The sequence below is a fragment of the Dromaius novaehollandiae genome, chromosome 4, assembly GCF_036370855.1.
Source record: "Dromaius novaehollandiae isolate bDroNov1 chromosome 4, bDroNov1.hap1, whole genome shotgun sequence".
NCBI classification, from domain to species: Eukaryota; Metazoa; Chordata; class Aves; order Casuariiformes; family Dromaiidae; genus Dromaius; species Dromaius novaehollandiae.
In genome coordinates this window covers 78,626,644-78,647,449 of record NC_088101.1, presented here as the reverse complement: position 1 = coordinate 78,647,449, position 20,806 = coordinate 78,626,644, and the positions used below count along the sequence as shown (strand labels likewise).

Here is a 20,806-nt window from a genome sequence, read left to right as displayed (position 1 = left end):
TGAACCAATTATTCAACTTATTAGGAGCCATAAAAATAAACATACATAAGCTAATTTGGAAAAGCTTTTCAGGAAGTGACATTCTATGAAAAAAATGTTATTGATACTATCAAACCAAAGAGTTAGTTTCAGGGGGGAATATATTACAGAACACAAAATTCTAATATGCATCAAAGGTGAATTTGTTGATTTATATCGCTTGCACTCAAAACCACCACTTTCTTTTTATTGTTAGTGTAATATTGACAATGCCAAATTAACAGACAGAAGAGCTATCTAGTCTAGTAGTCTGTCTCCTGAAGTGACTAGGACACTAGTGACCTCTGTCTGAAGAAAGAGGTGACCATTCATTCCCATCTTTAGCTTCACTGTACAGAGCTTTTTTCCATGACCACTTAGTTTCTTTAAGAACTTCTGCTTTGGAACAACTGCTTTGGACAATGACTGCTTTGGAAATTCGAGTACACTGTGTCAACTGGATCTCTACCGACTTCTTTGAAAAACTTAGAGTGCAAGACAACAAAATATACACAGAAGTCATATAGAAGAAGTATTATCAGGTATATGGATAAACATTCTATTTCATCCTGTTTAAACCAACTGGCCCAGAACAGCTTTCAAACTGACTGGTCTTTTGTACTCTAGACACCCCCAGATCTCTTTTTAGCAAGATATTTTCTTTTCTTGTGCTACTGAACAGTATTAAGGAAGAAATTACATGCTAGTGTTATGATTCTGTATCTTCATCCTTGATTTCCTTCAGCAATTTCCTTGGTATAACTTTGGTCCTGCTAATTTTTTCTTTATTCTATTAGTTTCTTCTACACCCACTTCAGCTGACACAGATCCTTTGTCTTGATTTCCATAAACAGGGACTCTGAAATGGCAACCTTTCCATTTTTTGGTCAAGGGAAATGTGTATTCAGTGATTTATGGATATTTACAGCTGCATCTTCCCTGAATAACTGAATAATCCTTTTATGCCTTGATCATCTAACAGGCCTTAGAGGTGCCGGCAAGCTTTCTACTCCTGACACATTTTGGGTGGGTTGTCCGGGGGGTGGGGGTGTGTGTGCGTGCACAGGGAAGATATATTATTAGTTATGGCTTTTCCAAGCTGTTCCTCAAAGTTATTTGGACGGTACTGCTGTGGCTTTATATTTAACTTACTCAAATGAGGCAACTATAAAAGAACAAATTCTGATGAGTTCAGCTTTTCACATGATTATATTTCTTATAGTTGTCTCCATTTTGTTGCTTAGCCATAGCTTTTTTTTTTTTCCTGGGCAGATGCTATGAATTTGTTCTAAGCCTCCAACATTTTGTTTTGAATAAACTCCCACACTACCTACAGTTTTTGCTCCAGGTGGGGAGGGAAGACAATTTTTTATCTTTTCTTTTAAAAGCTCTTTCATTTTTATGTATTTCCCTTTTTTGAAATTAAGCACTTCTGCAGTGAATTTTCTATTTTAATGACGCTGGAAGATTATAGTCCCTGTCAGAGCAGGAAGATTTTAAACTTGATTCGCACAGAATCAAATCAACATGACTTCTTTTGTGAGTTCCTTAACTATTTAACAAAGCAGTGAAGTCTTCTAATTTTTAGTCTCAGCATTACGCATAAACATAACATTCCCTGTGATCTTACAATCACAGCCTAAGTTGGGGCTGCCCCAGCCATCCATTCCCATTCTTGCACTGACTCTTGCATGCCCATTAAACCAAGTTGAGGGACATGATTCAACAAACAAACAAACAAAAAAAAACTTTGTACTATGAAACCAGTTTTCATATGAATCAGTTCTCTGAATTAGTTCACTTTATGATTATTTAACAACTAGTACCACTCTATGGAAGGAACTTGGACATACAGTGCTATAAAACCACTGCTGCAAAACTATAGCTTAAAAAGCTTCATCTTACAAGAAAACACAGATTAAAACAACACTTAATTAAGAGAAAAAAGACAGGTAACACCTACAGAACAGAAAAAGGGACATGCCATTAGCAACTCTGGAAAGGACAGAACAGTGCTGTTAACATCTGTGGAATGCAGTATAGCCACCAGGAAAACTGCAGTGATCTCTCAAATCTTTAATTTTGCTAATGTCAGTGAAAGAATACACATTTAGGTTCCCAGAACAAGTTGGGGGTGTTTTTGGGTTTTTTTTGTTGGTTTTTTTTTTTTTTGGTAAGATATGTTGTGTGTATTCTTTAAGCTTATTTTGTAGAAAAGTAATGTCCTTTTGTTAAAGAAGGACAAAAATAGTTAGTTCCTATATGGTTATACCCACTTAATAAAATAATGCTTTAGCTTCATTTATGCAGTTTCTTTCAGGGCATTTAATATACTAAGTGATGTACTGATTTAGAAGTTATGCAAAGGCCACAGAATCTAATCACTCTGCTGTAGGCCACATGGGCATTATACAAGCCATACTGGTTATGGATGATGCAAGATGACAGTTCACAAAATATAAGCCATTTCTCTATTACTGTGAAAAGAAGCCTGTTGCATTTCAGAAAAGTTTTTTGGGAGTGCCAGTGATTTTTCAGTGACAGAGGTTTAAGAACACTTTTAAACCCTGATAACTATCTAAACGTTGTTACCTCATTTACTTCTGATCAATCTGTCAAGACAGACTAACTTCCTATAAAAAGGACAACAGAAGTGCAGCCAAGAGTCTCACAGGCATGCTGATGCCAAGTGCAAGATAAGACAACAGAGAAAAGTTTTTATCTGAACCATGAGTATACACAACGTATAGTGATATATCTTGTTAGGAAAGAGTAAAGCCTTCTATAAAAACACTGCTTTAGCGATTTCTTCAATCTTACAGTATACCTTACAGCTTGCCTTTTCATTTTCCAGATGTGCATCATTATCACCTAGTTTATTTTCCTTTGTCTTCTCTATACCTTTAACAAAAAAATGGAAAACATTTTACAATATAGGTGAAGGTGACGGCAATGCACATAATTCAGGTTACATACAGTGTTATATTATTTACACTTTTACCAAAATATCTGAAATCAAGTTTTCCATGGCAACTGTTTTCCTCAAATTAATACCATTTATGCTCAAAATGGCCCTTCAAGTTCTTAAACACGCATATACAAAAGTGTTCTTTCCCCATTAAGATAAAAAAAAAAACCAACCAAACGTTACTACAAAGCAGATAAACATTATTTTCACGGTGTTTAGAGGAGGCATTACCATAATACTGCAGGTACACATATTGCCTTCTTTCAAGAAAACACAGCCCATTTAGGTCAAAGTAAAAGCTGGACATGGGGGAGAAAAAACCCCACACGTATCACAATTTAATTTTTTTCTTGGAATTAAGCAGAATTTTCTTCTCCAAAATTTTCTTCAGTACGATGCTTTATTTGCATACACATCTTTGCCACACCATGCCCTACAGAGTTGAACATGTTCTATCTTGAGAGGATAGGTTTTTCACTTTGCTTATCCTGGCAATCATGAGGCCAGACAAGAACTGAGAGCAAGGAAAATTCAGATATATCAAAAATATAGAAAGCTAATATAATGACTAGCAACACAACAAGAAACCAGATGACTATCAGTGCTAGGCCTGAGAAAAAACCCTGGCCCAAGCACAGCTGTTAGTTTGGGCACAGCACTGAACTACCAGAGATGCAGTCTCCAGTCCTGAAAGCAGCCTGATGTAGCCGTTTAAGGAAGGCTTTGTAAAAGCACACATCAAGACTCTGCACCGTGCTCAACAAAATGGCTAGGACATGCCTTCTCTCTTCTGCCATCTACATTTCCAAGAGGCCTCAAGCAGCAAGAAAGCGTGGAATAAAAGAACAAAGGATAACAGTATGGCAGTAGTTAGAAACTCAATAGGTGGAAGAGGAAGAACAGGGAAAAGCAAAACTCTCCTTAAGTGCATGCCTCTCTGGAATCTGGAATTAGAATTCCTTTATCTCCAGATTCTTTTCTTGTGCAGCCAAAAGAAACCCCACTACAAAAATACACATTTTGTCCCTTTCTAATTCCTGGTCCATACAGAGTACAATATTCCACTGTTCTTTCAGCTACAAAATTTGCACTACCAGCAGCAAACCATATTGTGAAACTAAACATTTCAAACATGCTGATGACAGACATCAAGCAAAGTATAACAGAATTTATTCCCATTTACTGAATTTTTTTTTTTAAGAGTTTTGACAAGGAAAACCAAGACCTTGTGCTTAAAAGACTAACAAAAGATGTTAAAAGACTATTTAGTTTAGTCTCCAGAAGAAACTAGGTGTATTACTTTATTATAGATAAATTCGTGTTAGTGCACGTGTATAATCAGTTATTTGTGGTAGTAATTAGCTCAGACCTCTAACCAGACCTTTAAAAATAGCAGATACAGCATAGCTGTATCTGTAGCTTCAAATATTTTAGATTTGTTTTTCTTGACAAGACATTTAACAATGCCAGCTACTGTATAAAGTATATTGTATAGTAACTCTATAGTAACTTTTAATTTCATCACGTCTAGGTACCTTTTCTTGACAAATTCAGCTTACTGAGATAAGGATTACATTTACCTCCTTCAGTACACAGTATTCAACATGATGTATCTAAACACTTAGGCAACCTCCAACTTTCAATTTATGAAAAAGCATCACCAGATGGCAGCAGAAACTCATTCTTGCCTTCAAACTCATTTTTAAGGCTGGATAGGCCTATTACAAGCACTACCACCAAGATAACCACAGAATTTCATCCACTACTACAACGTCACAGACATTTGTCCTATTTGAACACAGTATTTATCATTTAAAGACAATCAGGTTTTTCTCCAGTAAGTAGAATTTAATCTCTAAAGATTCTATCAATAAAATACAGTCCAATACAGTCTGAAACAGACCAACCTGATGGATTTTTTTTAAAAAGGAACTGCAACATTTTTCTCTCTAGATCCACTTTTAATCAGCTATAGCTATTTTTAAAAGCAATTCAAATTATACATTTGTTCTTAAGCCTGTATGCCAGAAAAGCATAATTACTAAATGGAAAACAAGAACAAAAAAGCTAGTCATCTGACATGTTGCAACACTAACTGCTTACACTGTTCTTTCACTCCCCAGTAAAAAATGATTTAGGAGACCCACAAAGATGACAGCAAGCTCCTGTGGCTAAAGATACTAGACACCTTCACAGTATTTCCAAAAAAAAAAAAAAAAAAAAAAAAAAAAAAAAACACCTCTAATTTTTACAGCTTGACAAAGAGTTAATAGATCAAGAGCAGACAATATAACCCTATATAGATATTACACAGTACAGAGTTCATAGCTGTAAAACACACAACATCAACCAGGAAAATTAGAGGGGAAATCAACAAGGTGGCAAGAGAAGTAAAAAGCAATGAAGCTAAGGCAGAACAAAGGTCTGATTTTCTGTAAAATAACCTCAATTTTTTTGGTCCAAGTGTATTATTTTCACATAAACACACTGATTTACACAGCAATCAACTACCTTTTCACTGCTACACCATCAGGTTCCACTAATCTAATTCTGTGTTCTTGAAAGACTAGTCTGAACTGTTATTTATGTAAAACTGAGGCTGCAGCGAACACCAGGCATACAGGAACAAATGTTAGACTTAAATCTAGTTGACCAAATAATGTTCTAGAATATAGTTGAAAACAGACTACTGAAATTAAGCAGAAATCCAACTTTCATTATCATTCCCAAGGCTCCCAGACTGACAGACTACAAAATACACAGAATTGAGGTTTAAAACTTCACCTTGCAAGACCCTCCTCGTATCCATTAGTGTCAAAGACCTGTTTAGGCACTTCTAATATTACCTTATTCGCTCTACCACTGTGACTTCTGTTAGCTCTTCCTTCTATAATTTCACAGGAAGCTCTAGGTTATGCTTTACTAGTGAATATATGTTTAGTTAAAGAACAGACACAAGTCTGGAGAGTTCACAGGCATTCTTGCAAGTTCCCAGCTTCTCTAGTGACCTTTAAATATCCAGTCTAGATTATAGTTAACATATACATTTAATTTATTAGTTAATTCAAAGTTTGAAATTGTCATCTAGTTTTATTTTATGTAGGAAAAAAGGTTAGGAAGAAAGAAACAGTGAAATTGAGGGTACTGGCCATATCCTAAGTCCTTGCACTGACACAGCATTATCAATCAGAAAAGTCCCAGGATATTTCTCAAACAACTACAGCCTTTAAAAAAAAAAAAAAAAAAAAAAAAAAAAAAAAAAAAAAAAACTGTGTACCTAAACACTCACTTTTTTTTTTTTTTAAATGGGGACTGGAGATTTTGTTTTGGTTTTTGTTTGTTTTAAATACATTCAGGTATTGCTTGGCGCTCCACAGGAGAATTCCAGTAACATTTTAAATGTTCATAATAAAAAAGAATATCTACAGATAGGCTGTTTAAAGCAGAGCTTATACAAAACCTCTTTTCAGTTTAAACCCATATGTGTGGATTTACAGATCAAAGATAAAAAATCCTTAGAAAGTTAAAAAATTATGATTACTAGTTAGCTAGTATTTCTTAATACTTTGATATCTACACAGTGAATTAAAATAGCTTGCTAAGGGAAGATCCACTAAAAATATCAGAGTCCATAAAAAGATGTTTCAAGTTGTTTGGAATCATTACAGCTAGAACCAGCATTTAGTAGACACAGTCTAATCTTAATAAACTAAAGTACCCTGGAACCATCTATATTTCAATTTACCATCTGTGACCAAGTGTACATTCAAGGTATACAAATAGAAGTAATACTACTAGAGGCTTAAAGGCCAAGTTGCACAGTGGGGGTGAGGGGAGAAGGCTATGAACACCTTGAGGAAGGTGAGAGAAGCTCATTAAATTAGGATAAAATACCATTCGGTTAAGACAATTTATGCACAGTGATTGTTTCTAAGTTTTGGAGACCTAATGCTATGTTTTCTGTTAAGGTCTATCCTCTGCACAAAATTTTTTAACTGTACTTTTGCCACATCTCTCAGCTACAATTATAGCTCAAAACCTTTGGAATCAGTTTGTTTTTTCAACTGAAAATAGAAATATTTGAACAGACTAAGTTTTACTCACTCTGGTCATTTTTTCTGCTAGTCTGAGCTTCTCCTACAGGAACAGACTGCAAAGCTGACATAATCCTCTGAGCAATATCAGATAAAGGCACTTTAGAAATCTCACATCCTACATATGATGTGTAATGCTCCATTTTTATGATTAAACCTAAACACAGAATACACACATGAATTATGCAAAATATTAGGGCCACAAAATATAGTCAGCAGTTATAAGAATTAATAATAATGTATATTTGAAATACACCCCCCCACACAATGTCTTTAAACAAGTCCATTTCTAGTGTATGCATACATTTACATTATTGGTTTGTGCGCCAGTGCCAGGCTATAAAAATGTTACCCAGGTTCTAAGGAAAGAAAACAACAGCACTTCAGGAAAAAACTACAAAAAATAGCACCATGACAAGATGAAAGAAAGAAGGGTTACTATCATGATATTCAAAGGTAAGTATTTTTCTGCAGAAAACATCACTAATAAAAGAGAAACCTCTATTCCTTAAATCCTGTGTTATGGATATAATCAAGTACTATTAATTCAAAAATACTGAAGTAGTTACTACAGTTCATTTGTCAGTTTAAGAAATAGCTTGACAACATTGAAGTATCTGCAAGTTTTTACTGCAGTTATTACTGCCCTGAGTTTTATCCTTTTTTAATAACACTTGTTTTTCCAGTTGTCCTGTAGTCATATTCTGTAATACTTGCATACAGAATAACTGGATAGCCCACAGATACAAGACATCTGGGAGAATTAAAGATGTCCATACAGATGACTGTTGACCTTAGAGAACTAGATCAAAACAACGCATAAGACTTACCACAAACACAAGATAATCACATAACATTTTAAAAATTCTTATACAGTTCAGGCTGTACACAAGTGAATTGCTCTATCAACAGTTAAGAAAATTATTCCTATACAGGGCTGTAATTATTCACTTGTTACTCTGAGCTTCTCTCACTAAATCCAGTGCACAAATACACTGTCAAGTTCAACCATCAAGCAGACAATATTTCTTTCTGTTCACAGGGAAGTATTTTTCTCAGCTCAGGACCACAGGCAGACTGCAAGTTTGAATATCTACAAAATACAGACACTTATAACTCAATTCAAACAGGTATACCTATAAAGCTGCATTGGTTAGCTTATGTCTAGCTCAAACAAGTCAAAATTGTCTGTTTGGCCCTATATATGTAAGATCTGTCCCAAAGCTCTCTGTAATAGTCCTAATTTACAAGTTGATTATCAGTTGGAGCCTCAATGTTGTAGAAGCTGAAAAGTATCTCAAAATTCTTGTTAGTGACTAGCACGTTACTAGCAGCAACTAGTCCCAGATAGGAGAAAATCCCAAGACTAGTATTCAGCCAGGCCTTTAATGAATAGCACAGCACTTCAGAACCCTAAAGAAAAGTAAAATAGGGAGATATCCTAGGAGTCGTAATATACCTGTGGTCATAACCCTTACAGAGAAAGCATTCTGATACTGCATGATGCGAAGTCATGAGGAACTGACTTTCATGGAAACTACTGAAGGAAACAGTGAAAAATATACAATTTTGTTGGACAAAACACTGCACTGTAGGGTGCAAGCTGGTTTGTTATTTGACAGTAAGCATGCAAAGTGGGAAAGGGGAGAGAATGGCTTTCCTTTCCCTAACATTACAAGAGTCAAAAGTATAATCTTTCCCCTGCCCACCTTTTCCTAACTCTTATTATAAAACTGCAACGTTTCTGACCTGCACAGGGTAAAAATGCTCCCTGAGTTTTCCAAGATGGGAAGCACCAGTCTTCAAATTCAGGGAGCATATCAAAATCAGAACCTAGCAAACTAAACATAAGACAGACAACATGTGTCAGGATACACAAACCAACACACAGACTTGCCTTAAGTAGTGACGACACTGATCTTAAATTGTAGTATTTAACATTTAATAATAAACATGATGTATAGTATTAAGCAGCACAAAATCCAACCAGTAAGTTAAAGAAATGCAGTATTTTTAAATAAGTTATATAATGGGTAAAAGTCTGCAATCAAAATAGAAAGTTAGTGTAACTGAAGATAATGCTAATACTAATTTTCTTCCCATTATCAATGTCTGACATTTGAAAGCAAACACAGCTGATCCCCATCAACATACAAAAGACTTAAAGTTATCATACTACAAAAACATATTTAATTCCGCTGCTGTACTAGGATACAATAAAAGAATTTGATAAACAGTCAAAGCAGTGAAAGCAGAAGTCCAAAAGCACTGAGACTCTGAAGTTTAAAAGCACATCATTATAAGTTATAGAGCAAATTCCAAACTTGCTGTAACAAAAGATTCTCAAAAAGCCTCAAGTCCAAAAGGGAAACTTTTTTCTTTGAACAGCCTGGTATGAGTACGGACTGGTTTCAATGGAGAAGACTGACCATAAGATAAATCAGAAGATAAGAACAGTCTTAAAAACAACCTTAAAACAGATAGTCTTGGTAAATAAACCACAGATTTTGCTACCTATTCCAACACATTTCTACATTAAAAGCAAAACAAAAAACAACCAAAAAAACTTGTATCTTCTTAGAGGAACTGCAAGGGAAGCAATCACAAAATTTTTGCCTTGGAGAACTTCCCTCTTCAGAAGGAGCACAGTACATTCATGTTCAAAAATCTGGAATGCCTTCTCCCCACATGTACTTTTCAGATCACATATGGAAAGGTTCGTAGCATGCATGAAGACATATCTCAAGGGCATGAAACCTCGTTTTGCACTATGCTGAACATAACAGAAATCAACATACAGGCTAGCAGAAGAGCAGTCTGTTATGTAATTCATTAAGTACCCAGTGTACTCTCTCATAACAAAAAAAACTTTGACAAAATTGAAATGTGAACTCAGCAAGCAGCTGCCAAAACCCATAAAGCGGTATGTAATCCAAACTTGATAACTGTGGCAGCTAAACATACGTTGTAATGACAGACAAATGTTAGCTTTGATAAGCTAATACTTATTTTTCCATAAACCTGAAGACAGTTTTCATTAACATGTTTTTGTATCTTAACGGTACATTTAAGTTTAAGTACGAAGAACTTCATTGGTAGTGAAACTTTAATCTTCTAGACCACTGATTTTAGCCTTAGACTGTTGCTCAAGCTTCTCCACCATCTCTTTCAAGTGGTCTTCATCTTTGAAAAAATACACATACAAGTTTCTTTCCATCTGATGCAGCTTATTAGATTCTAAAAAGTCTCTCTTTGTCTTTACATCAGCAAGAAGATCCATAATGAGCTGATTTAATTCATTTAAATGAATTTCCATTTGATGAAACTGCTCAGTAAGTTCCTAACAGAAATACAAGACAAAGTTTATTACTTTAGCATTGTTAATACAAATAGAAAAGCCTTCTGTTTTTGGAAGCCACCTCCTTTGATAAATGATTTTTATAAAAACAATTCATCAAAAACAACAGAAATACAGGATATAAAGGATTCCATTCACTTTGTGCAACTTCTGAGGTACTCGCATCAGGTTACGAGAATTTAGTTTCATTTACTTGTCTAGTAAAACAGACAAGTTAAGACCATGAGAATCTGGCCATCTACCAGATAAAGACGGTTGAATGACATTTTTATTCAAGTATTTACAGTTAGTCAAGTCTTAAAGGAACAAAAAAGAATTCAAATTTAAAATGAAACCTGTAATTAGCAGCTAAAATTTTCCCATTATTATTATAATAATTCAGGGTAGGTAGGCTAGTCATCTATTTGCACATTATCTCCTAATTAAAGGAAATAAACTACTTTTCTTGAGAAAACAGTATCCACAGAAAGAGATATCACTATGTTTTAAGAGGTGATAGTGCTTGAGACAATAAAATACATTATTTGATGGATTTAATAACCTGTAATCCCTAAACAGGCATTGTCCTAAATACAAAGTTTCATTTTTCAATAAAAACTGTTCTGTCTGTTGCAAATTCAGTTTACAAATGGCAGTGTTGAATATATTTTTACGTATTTAACTAAGGAATTATTACATAACAGAAACCTTCTCTCAATCCACTTTTGAGATATCTACTATTTATTGAGAAGCTGTAACAAGTTGCATTTAAAAATCTCTATCCTCTCTTAAAAGATGTTCTAAAAGGAACATCAACAAGTTCTGTAGCTGGATTTCCCACTTCAAAATTCTGATACCCTTATTTTGTCCACAAGGAGCCACTCAACACCAGGCTTTTTAAGGGGCCGAACCAAATCGTATAGCTATTACAGGTAACAGGGATGGGGGGGTATTCTCTGAAATAGAAGGAAATTTAAAATAAATTTTCTAGTGACATGTTAGTTGGAAGACATACTTCCCATACCATAAACTTATTAGTAATACATGATAGTATATGCTTTTGAAAGGATTTAAAAGAATTAGATGCAGCTATTTTCTCAGATTCAAAAAGTTATCTGTCAACATACGTAAAATCCCGTATTTGCAGTTTGCTAAAAACAACGTAACTAAGCCCATCACCATCATTATTGTAATAAAATGCAGTAACCAGTTTGTGCACCTACAACAACCTTCACGCTATATTCATCTCAGCAAAAGGACATGCATGAGCGTAATAATTTTAGAAGCCACTGCGTAAGAACTTACCTGACTACTAAGTAATATTTGATTTCCTCCACAATACAGAGTATCACAAAGGGTATCTATATCACTGTCTAGCTTGGACAAAAAGAGAGACTGTTCTTGAGAAGACAGTGCTAGCTGATCTTGTACTGCAACACAGTCCTGCTTTAACTTCTGAGCCATCTGCTCAAGGCTTTCATATGTTTTAAACAATTGTTGTTTCTTATTTTCTCCTTCCAGAAGCTGGTATAGCCTGTAACAAATAAAGTTAGACATATAGGCATTAAGTTTCTTAAGCATTCCAGGCATTATTTGATTAGTCAAGAGAAAGCTTTTTCATGCTCACTGAGGAGTCAGACTGAGGACTAGTAAAGGACAGTACTGCTCAGGTACTCTTACTATAATGCTCTATCTATACATAGCTAGTGCATAGTTAATATGAGTCTAAAGTATTTCAACATTAAAATAAAGTAACAGAAATGAAACTTCAAAATAACAGTTTGTAACTACACACCAAATGGCAAAGGAAGCTGACAAAGTATGCTTTTACAACCTATTTCCCTATATTTCAAAGGAAATTTTTCAAGCAAAATAAGACCCAATTTTCTTAAGTGCTGAAAAACAACAGACTTCAGTGGCCAATGAAAAATAAGAGAAGTCTCTATGACATTTTCAAGTTTACTGGACTAATTCCCTTTTTCTATCTATGGAGAGACAGCTATGAAATTCTCCAAGAAGTTATGAGTCATGCAAAAGACAGCAATACTTAGTTGCTATACCAAACTATATTCTTAACCACATCAGGAAGAGACTAATATGTTTACTCAAAACTTCTCAGTTGTTACTACCAACTCTGCATATTAAAATCAGCATGAGTTGGACCCCAGTAAGGAATCAGATTGGCTTTAATAAGAGCAGGAGTTATATTTCAAAAGTAACTGAGTTTCATACAAGTGTCTTCTGTTTACAAACCCTTTAGGGCTTATAACTTTTTTTAGCTTCTCTTCATAATCATGAACACTAAGGCCAGCCTTTAAAAGGCAGTCAGATAGCGTCCTGATTCAATGATTTGGAGATTTAATAATAAACCTGAACAAAATCACTGTCAACATGTTATTGGCACAAGGGGAGCAAAATTAACACTACCTTATTCTGGTATTCCTTCACTGCTCAAGACTATCCAACTACCGCTTAATATAAGTTATTAAAGATACTTAAAACACCTTTTTAAGGAAGGGAGAAAAGTCTGACATTAAAACACCTATAATTATACAACATGCCTCATGGTTCAGAGTCTTGAAGGGACAGCAAGACAGCACACATTCCTACTATCACCTGCAGTACAAGGAGACTTAATCAGTAGGTGAAAAAACATGGGTGACAGGACTCAGAAGTCAGATGACAAATCAAGAAGCAGTAACAATGAGCTAAACACATTTCATATGTTCCGGGATTTGTTCCTCTCCTCTACAACACTGGGGGTTTTGCAAGCTAAGCTGATGAAGCCACGTACACAATCTGAGAAATTACTGTATTAACAGCTCTCTACATTTACACTTACAGAATAGCTTTCAAGAGGTCTTAGATCAGCGTATAGGACAGGATTGGCTTTGAACATTCATTTTATTCTGGATATTGCTTAGGAAAGCTTCAGCAACATTAACAAGATGGAAATTTGAACAGCTTTTCTTCAGACAAACCTAAACAGAACTTTTCAAAGGATGTCCAAGAGGCAAATCTCGTATCTCAAAGGCTTCGGTCCTGGGGACTTTCAAGTATTTGCTATAGCTAATTAGAGCTTCTCAGTAACTAAGAATCAAACAACTTAACAACTTAACCTTAGATTACCTAAGATTTTATCACCCCAGTACTAGCTTAAAGTAAATCAAAGTTCAGCGGTGACTGTAACACTTACCTACGAGAGAAATCATCCTTTGAACCAATAGTGTCCCTTGGCTTTCCATGTTGAGCTAGCTCAGACATCGTCTCCAGTCTCTGTTCCAGCTCATTACTGCTCTGTTTCAGATACTCTACCAAATTTTGAAGTTGACAATGAATGTCTTTATGTTTCCTCAATTCAATTTCGTAAGCTAGCTCAATAAGTTCAAATGATGCTTTCTGTCTTATCAAATGGTGGCATATTTCATCTTGCCTTGAAGCGTAATAGTCCTGCCGAGCAATCTGACGGTCAAAGTCTCCTTTCACCACTGGCGCATTCAACAGTCGAGCATTCTCTTTCAAAAGGGAAGGCAGATCTTCGTTGTTTATCTGAGCTATATGTTTTTTAAGTGTTGAAATCTCATCATTTAAACTAGGTATTCTGGCCTCAAGGTTTTCTTTTTCAATACCCTGCATAAAGCAAAATTTTTGTCAATTTCCTCATGGGTCCCTAACATTTTTGCTCGTCTTTCTTCATACCACTTCCCTAATGTATCTTACTCCAGTTCACTGAAGGACTATACACTTATGCCATATGAAAATCACTGACAAGATACAAAATTAAATGAAAACTCCACAAGCAGCTTTACAGACCTGTACAACATATCATAAGGTAAATAGTGATTTAAAAGTCAGATTCAGATAAAAGTATTTCAATAAATAGGAATTCCATTCTATTGCAGTGCTGGAAAACAGCTTATTGTGGAAAAAAAATGAGATCTGTATTTTGCTTAGCACACAGATTTCAAGTATGTCTAACTATAATCTCTTATGCAAACATACATATTTTTAAATTCAGCTGGATGGACTCAACACTGCTATCTGAATCTATCTTTTTTCAAATTAGTTTAGAATTTATGTTTTTTGAATTAGTTTAACCAATCAGGCCCTATAAGCTAGACATCTATAAATGGGGGGGGAAAAAAAAGACCCTGACACGATGCCACTCATGAGACAGGCCATGAGTGTGGCATAAGTTAATTTTCCTCCTTTTGTTAGGACTCTTTCACATTCTTAAATTCCACTAGTTATATTTGCCTGCCATTCACTTATTGAGAGATCTCTAGTGCTTCAACTACCTGATTTATCTATTTGGTATGTAAAACACAGCACTGTAATGCCACCATATTACAAATACTTGAGCTTCAAAAGAGTCAGTGAAGTAAAACCTTTCAAATTTATGTTATGCAAAATAAACAGGAACATATTTATCATATTAGCTCCCCAATACCCCCAAAATTTAACTAAGTTAAGTTTGTTTGTTGCATAAACAACTGAGAGCCAGTTATAATTTGAAATTTCAAGATTATTAGTACCTTTACAGTTTAGTTTAAGTTTTATTTTTAAAGGTAATAATTATAGAAGATACAAACTGGTAAATATGGCAGAGCACCTTTAATTCAAACTATAGAACCTGGAGGTATTTCACAAGGTGAGGTCTGTGAGCATGACCAGAATTTTGAAAAAGTGCAACTTCACTATGTAAATATTAGTGAAAAATAATATCTCAGCAGTTCTTTTTAATAGGCCTGATCCAATTTAACATGCCCGCCTCTGTTTAAAACTCCACTCTTTTATCCTGTTTCACAGCTTACCTTGGTCCTTAAGGAATGAAGCATGTTCTCTGCGCACTGTATAGCTGAATTCATACTCTCTTCTTTAGCTTCCATTTGAATTAGCTGATGTTGAGCACAAATATATGCTGCTTGTAGCTGAGCCATCTCACGACTTTCTTTACAAACTTCATTAGTTTCATCACAAGTCAATTGTTTGCTTATATCCCCAAGCTGAAAGTTTTCATCATGTGAACTTTCAACTAATTCAGACATACCTTGAAAAAAATGTTTTTTTGTGTATGAGGTAAGTGCTGCAGTGCTTTGTTCTTCCTGATACAAGTACTTGTCCAAAGAAAGCTGGGAAAAAAACACTGGATGTGGACCTAATCCTTGTTCTGAATCTGAAGCAGTGAAGAAAGAGGCCAGTTTCTTAACTCCATCAATAAGAGACAGTAGTTCATTATTAAGCTTACTATTTGCTGCAGTAAGCGCTCCCAGTCCTTCTTTCACAGCTTTAAGTGCTTCCTCCTCTTTGCCTTTTAATGCCTGTAACATCTGGCTGTTTGCAGAAGCCATCGTTTGAAGCTTATTACATCGATGAATGTAAAGATTTTTCATCTTCTGAAGAGTCTGAAATTCATCCTCTAATTTCTTAAGTTCCTCCTTTTCTTCTTCCTCCCCCTGACTATTGTTCTTTGAATCCAAGGACTTACAGGTTTTAAGAGCTTCATCCAGTGCATTTCCTTCTAAAATGGGCTTACCAGATTCAAGAAGATCATTGAAATCTTGCAGTTCTTTTTCAGATACCACATGCTGCTCATTTACATTTCCACAAAACCACTCCAGAAATGATTTGTCTTCCACAGACTCAAACAGCCAGTCAAAGTCTTCTCCATTAAGCTCATCAGCTTTTGGATATCCAATTTTCTTAAGAGTTTCCACAAACTGACTTCCACAGCTCATGATTAAAATGTTTTTTGTAAGCAGAAAAGATCCAAATACATGAAAAAAAATGGGGTATTGTTCCAGTGATATTTTTTGACGTTTTTAACGAATGTTCAGTATTTTAATAAAAAACAGTCTGCACAGGAAAAAGCAAGCGTCAGATCACGTCAGAAAACTGAATCCTATCTTGAATTAGAGTGGCTATTCAAAGTCTAAAAGCTAGTTTATTTCAGGGATGCCTTAATATATTTCAGTCATCAAACCAGAAGGACTACTTCTGACATCAATTAAATCCCAGATCCTTGCACACACTTACGTTTTTAATTGACATAAACTGTACTATTAGAAGAGAATACTAACATTAACTGGAAAGTAACAGGAATAAGTATTGAGTAATTTAATGTCCTACAAAAGTGATATAGTTTACTATATACTTATATAGTTTTCCCCACGTTAAACTAATCTTTATACCTCTTCCAAAATGATAGGAGGTCGACTTACTCTAAAAACAGTTAAAATGATATTACCTTGCACTTCAAGATCTTGCTTAATGACATTTTTTTATTATTATTTAGCCCGTAGAATCTTGTCTTCCAAACGTCCATTTTAAAGTTTCCTCTGACAATGGACAAGAAGTCCTCTAATATGATGTCAGAATGTAATAATGCAGTTATTTATTGATCAACACACACACATACAGTTGTGCACAATGCCTATACTCTATTCTGAGAGGAATCGTAATTAAAAAGCTACAAGAAAAAGGTGCGTTTTTCCCCAGAAAGCAAAACATCAGCTTTGAGGCTTGTTAGGTGGGATTTGGGTTTTTTTTTTCCTCTGAGAATCGTAAGTCACAATTTTTTTTATATTGACCACCTATCTTAGGGAATGAGCAACAAAAGGGAAAGAACATAACAAATTATCAAGAAATTCAGGAATCTTTGCTTGCATTTTTTGGGGTGCAATATTCGAATTTTTTTTAGAGTTTAATCCTGCTAAACACCTTGGTTCTAGCATACATTTCGCCGGGGGGGGGGAAAAAATCACTTTGCCAACCTTCCAGGGAGACATAAATGCTGAAAAAGCAAATGCATTCTTCTGAAATTCGGCATCTGTTTTTACTTGGCGTTATAAACTTATATATAAAGAATAGCATTTGTTATCCAAGCACCATGTCATAGCGCAGTCCCCAAGTGCCCTCAGTCTTGCGTGCTATAAACAGACTGCCTTCAAAATAAAACAAACAAAAGAGAATCGCACCTAACTGAACGTTTGTGTATGCATATGAGAGCGGGGCACAGACACACACAGCCGCACGCTCAGGCCGCCATCAGACACCCAAGCCAACGTCTCAGGACCTCCAAACAAGCAACCCACGCTCCCAGCTACCCAGCACGGAGACGTCCGATAGCATAGGCCAGCTCAGCCCGCACCGGCAGGGGATCCTCAGGGTCCCGAGCAGGGACTGCGAGGCTCTTCCCCAAGGGCCAGCGCCCAAACGCCCGCCGACCAGGTCCCAACTGCGGCACGGCTGCCGCCGCCCGCTGCCTACAGTCCCAACAAGATGCCGGACGGGAGCCGTCCCGGGGCAGGACGGCATGAGGGGAGACAGGGATACCGCTGCGGCCGTTCCCCTTCTGGCACGAGCAAGCCCCCACCCCACCCAACCGCGTACTCACCACAGCGCCCAGCCGCCGAGCTCCTGAGGCGGGCGGGGGAGAGGCACAGAAAATGGCGGGAAGACCGAGGAAGCGCGCGGACAGCCGTCACCCGCTCGGGGCGAGGGGCGGGGCGGGGAGCAAGGCCGTTAGCAGCGCCAACGGCTCAAACCGCCCGCCACGCGCTAGTCTCGCGCGGCCTCCCCGCGGCGCAGGGCAGCGCGCCACAGCGGCGCCACCCCCCGCGCCTGCGCGCGCACGCGCACAAACCGCCTTCCTCTCCCCCACCGCCTTGCGCTGTCCTTCAGAAGGGAGACGGCCGCGCAAGCGCGACTCGCGCCAATGGGCGGGGACGAGGGGGCGTGGCCGCCTCCCGCCGGCCGCGGCTCCAACGGCCGGGCCCGGGGTGCCCCGCGCGCATGCGCGGCGGTTGGCCCGCCGTGGGCGGCCGCTCCACGAGGGGTGTGGGTGCTCCCTGCAGAGGAGCATGTTGGTGGGGCTGGGGGGGTGCGGCGGGGCTGTCCCGGCCTTCTGACGGGCCGCGTGGGCCCTTCCCCCCCGCTTTTTTTAAATATATCCTCCACCATCGCTAGCGATTTCCTAGGGAGGGGCTGCAGAGCTTTGCCCTGTTGGGTCATTCTACCCGGTGTGTGGGAGGGAGAGCTTGGAGGAGCCGTCACGCTCTGGAGCTCGGCCAAAACTGTGGCTTCGGTCACTTCTGCTCATCAGGTTCATTAGGCTGAGAGACAAAGCCTGATGGTGGTGTGCCTGGCCTTTTCCTGTAGCTGCTTAGCGTGTTTCCTGGCTCAGAGCAGAACTGTCCTGTGAAACCACTGTCAGAGTAATGCAGCCAGGGCCTTGTGCTTTTGTAAGGGCTGAAGCAGCCAAGGGCTCTTGCCTGTGGAGGTCCCGGCTGAAGGAGCTGTGGTTCTGAAGGTGCTGGAAATACTGAGCTCAAGAACGTTAGAAATGCCCAGTTAGGTCAGTGGTCCAAACCACTAGCCCAGGAGTCCTGGCAATAGCAGTAATTCCCTAAACACTGTTTAGGAAAGGCCTGGCCACTGTTACCACCCTGTTTCCAAAATTACTATATTAATGATTCCAGAACCTACATCCCTACCCAGTAATTTTAGTGTTTATTCATGGACTTGATGGCTATGAATTTTTCTAATCCCTTTGTGAACCTGCTGATACCGTCTAACTGTAAAACCTCATGAGGCAACAAATTCCAAAACTTCACCATGCACCACATAAAAAGTACTTCCTTTTAGTGGTTTTAAACATATCTCTTCCTATCATCGGATGACCCTTAGTTCTAATACTGCAGGATTTGATGAATACCACCTCTGTGTTTGCTTTACTCATTGCTTTCATAGTAATTCAGAAAACCACAAGTATTTTTTCCATTCAGCTTTGTCCTCCAATTTGAAGAGTTCCAAAGTTTGGTCTCTCCTTGCAAAGCGGCTGCTCTAGTCCCCTGGTTATTTCAGTTGCTCTGCTCTGTACCTCTTGTAACTCCCCTGTGCTTTTCTTGAGGTGCAGAGACCAGACTGCATGCAGTCCTCAAGCTGTGAGTGCACCAAGGTTTTCTATGGCAGCAAAGTCACAGCCTGTGTCTTGTTCTCAATACCTTTTCTTATAATGCCCACTGTTTTGTTGGCTTTTGGGGTGCCGTTGCCCATTAAGCCAACAGAGAACTATCAGCAATGGTTCCAGGACCTCTTTTCTGAATTTTAATGGCCAGTTCTGAGCTGATCGTCACATTAAATTTTACTAACAGTTTGAGCATCCTTTATAAGACGCTCCTCAAATTCTTTTTTTGCCTCCTTATTTTCCTGTTTACATTGCACATGCCATGTTTTTCTGGGCTTTCCGGTTTTCCTCACAATAGCCTCCTTTCACATCGAACCATGCAGGGGGGTTTTTGGACCACTTTGTTTTCTATTTGTATTGCACATTTTACCTTGGCTTCTAGTACACTATTTTTTAAGAGCTTTCTGGCTTTTTGTAGGGTTCTTGCATTTTGAACTGCTATTTTTGGGGGGTGGGGGTCATTTATCCCATTTTAACGTAGTTCCTTTTCTTAAAATTGAGTATCTGTATGCTCTACTTATTTGGCTTTCTCTCTCTTGTTACAGTGTGAAGCCTAATTATACCATGGTTGCTACTACAAAGCAGCTCTCCCACTCGAATCAGATCCTCTGCACTGCTGAAAACTAAATTCAGAATGACATATTTTTTTATGAATTCTAAGGCTGCTTACTCTAGAAAGCAGTCATTTACTGAATCCAGAAATTTTACCTTTGCATCTCACCCTGATGAGGCATTCACCCGGTCTGTATGTGGGTGGTTGAACCCTCCAACTGTTTGTCCTTAATGTGCAGCTTCTCTGATCTTAATGCAGTTGTTGAGATGAATCAACACAGGGAAATGAGCAACCTCTTCAGTTCCGCACAGCTGAGACTAGCTCACATTAATTTCTGTAGACCAAAATCAGCACCTCTGTTGCCTGGAGAAAGCGTAGCATGTTGATTTCTGGTATAATGTGGTCCATTATGTGGCAAGATAAACTTCTAAATTAAACCCTGATCTTGTAGCGAGTTCTCACAGGCAAAACGAGCTGTATTGTTGAATTCCTCACCTGAGGATTACTGTCTGATATGCAGCCGCAATTTAGACCAGCTTAAGTTTTCAAATGTTCTTGCAGATATAGTGCATTGCATCTTTCTGACCTAGAAGGAACAAAATTATTCCCTAGCTTATTTCATGAGACAATGTAGTTTCAGTTCAGTCAGTTACTGCCACTGAAATCAGCTTGTCCTGTAGTGAATTTAAAATCCTGCTGTCCTGAGAGCCATTCAGATCTGCAATTGAAATCCACATCCTAAAAGGAAGAAGACGTGATAAAGGAGGATTTAGTAAACGGACAATTGGCAATCTGGATTGCTGTAGCTAGTATCGTCAGTTCCCTGTGTCAGCAGTTCCTCTCCCTCTTTCCTCCTCGTCCTGGACTC

At 37.8% G+C, this 20,806-nt stretch overlaps 2 protein-coding genes across 2 annotated transcripts in view; both read right to left on the bottom strand.

Moving 5' to 3' along the window:
* POLN (DNA polymerase nu) overlaps positions 1-8,929 on the bottom strand; it is a 108,660-nt gene extending 99,731 nt beyond the window's left edge. Inside the window, exons 1-3 of the mRNA XM_026112781.2 lie at positions 8,830-8,929; positions 7,091-7,237; positions 2,846-2,919 (exon numbers count right to left, since the gene is read on the bottom strand). Of these exons, the coding sequence (XP_025968566.2) occupies positions 2,846-2,919; positions 7,091-7,237; positions 8,830-8,929 (321 nt within the window). The remainder of the gene's footprint in view (positions 1-2,845; positions 2,920-7,090; positions 7,238-8,829) is intronic.
* Positions 8,930-9,000: 71 nt separating this feature from the next.
* On the bottom strand, positions 9,001-18,094 carry HAUS3 (HAUS augmin like complex subunit 3). The gene is made up of 5 exons (XM_026112780.2): positions 17,814-18,094; positions 15,232-16,273; positions 13,614-14,047; positions 11,723-11,951; positions 9,001-10,420 (listed from the first exon to the last, which is right to left on the bottom strand). Exons 2-5 carry the CDS (start codon positions 16,153-16,155, stop codon positions 10,187-10,189), a joined length of 1,821 nt encoding a protein of 606 aa, XP_025968565.2. The 5' UTR covers positions 16,156-16,273; positions 17,814-18,094; the 3' UTR covers positions 9,001-10,186.
* Between the last annotated feature and the right edge of the window lie 2,712 nt (positions 18,095-20,806).

What these genes read in the sequence shown, in the direction of transcription:
- HAUS3 (XM_026112780.2), bottom strand. Translation starts at nt 16,155, where the DNA reads ATGAGCTGTGGAAGTCAGTTTGTGGAAACTCTTAAGAAAATTGGATAT. An exon ending in AAGGATGATTTCTCTCGTAG is followed by an intron (nt 11,952 to 13,613) that starts GTAAGTGTTACA and finishes TATTTGTTACAG; the next exon opens with GCTATACCAGCTTCTGGAAG. An exon ending in AAATATTACTTAGTAGTCAG is followed by an intron (nt 10,421 to 11,722) that starts GTAAGTTCTTAC and finishes TATTTCTGTTAG; the next exon opens with GAACTTACTGAGCAGTTTCA.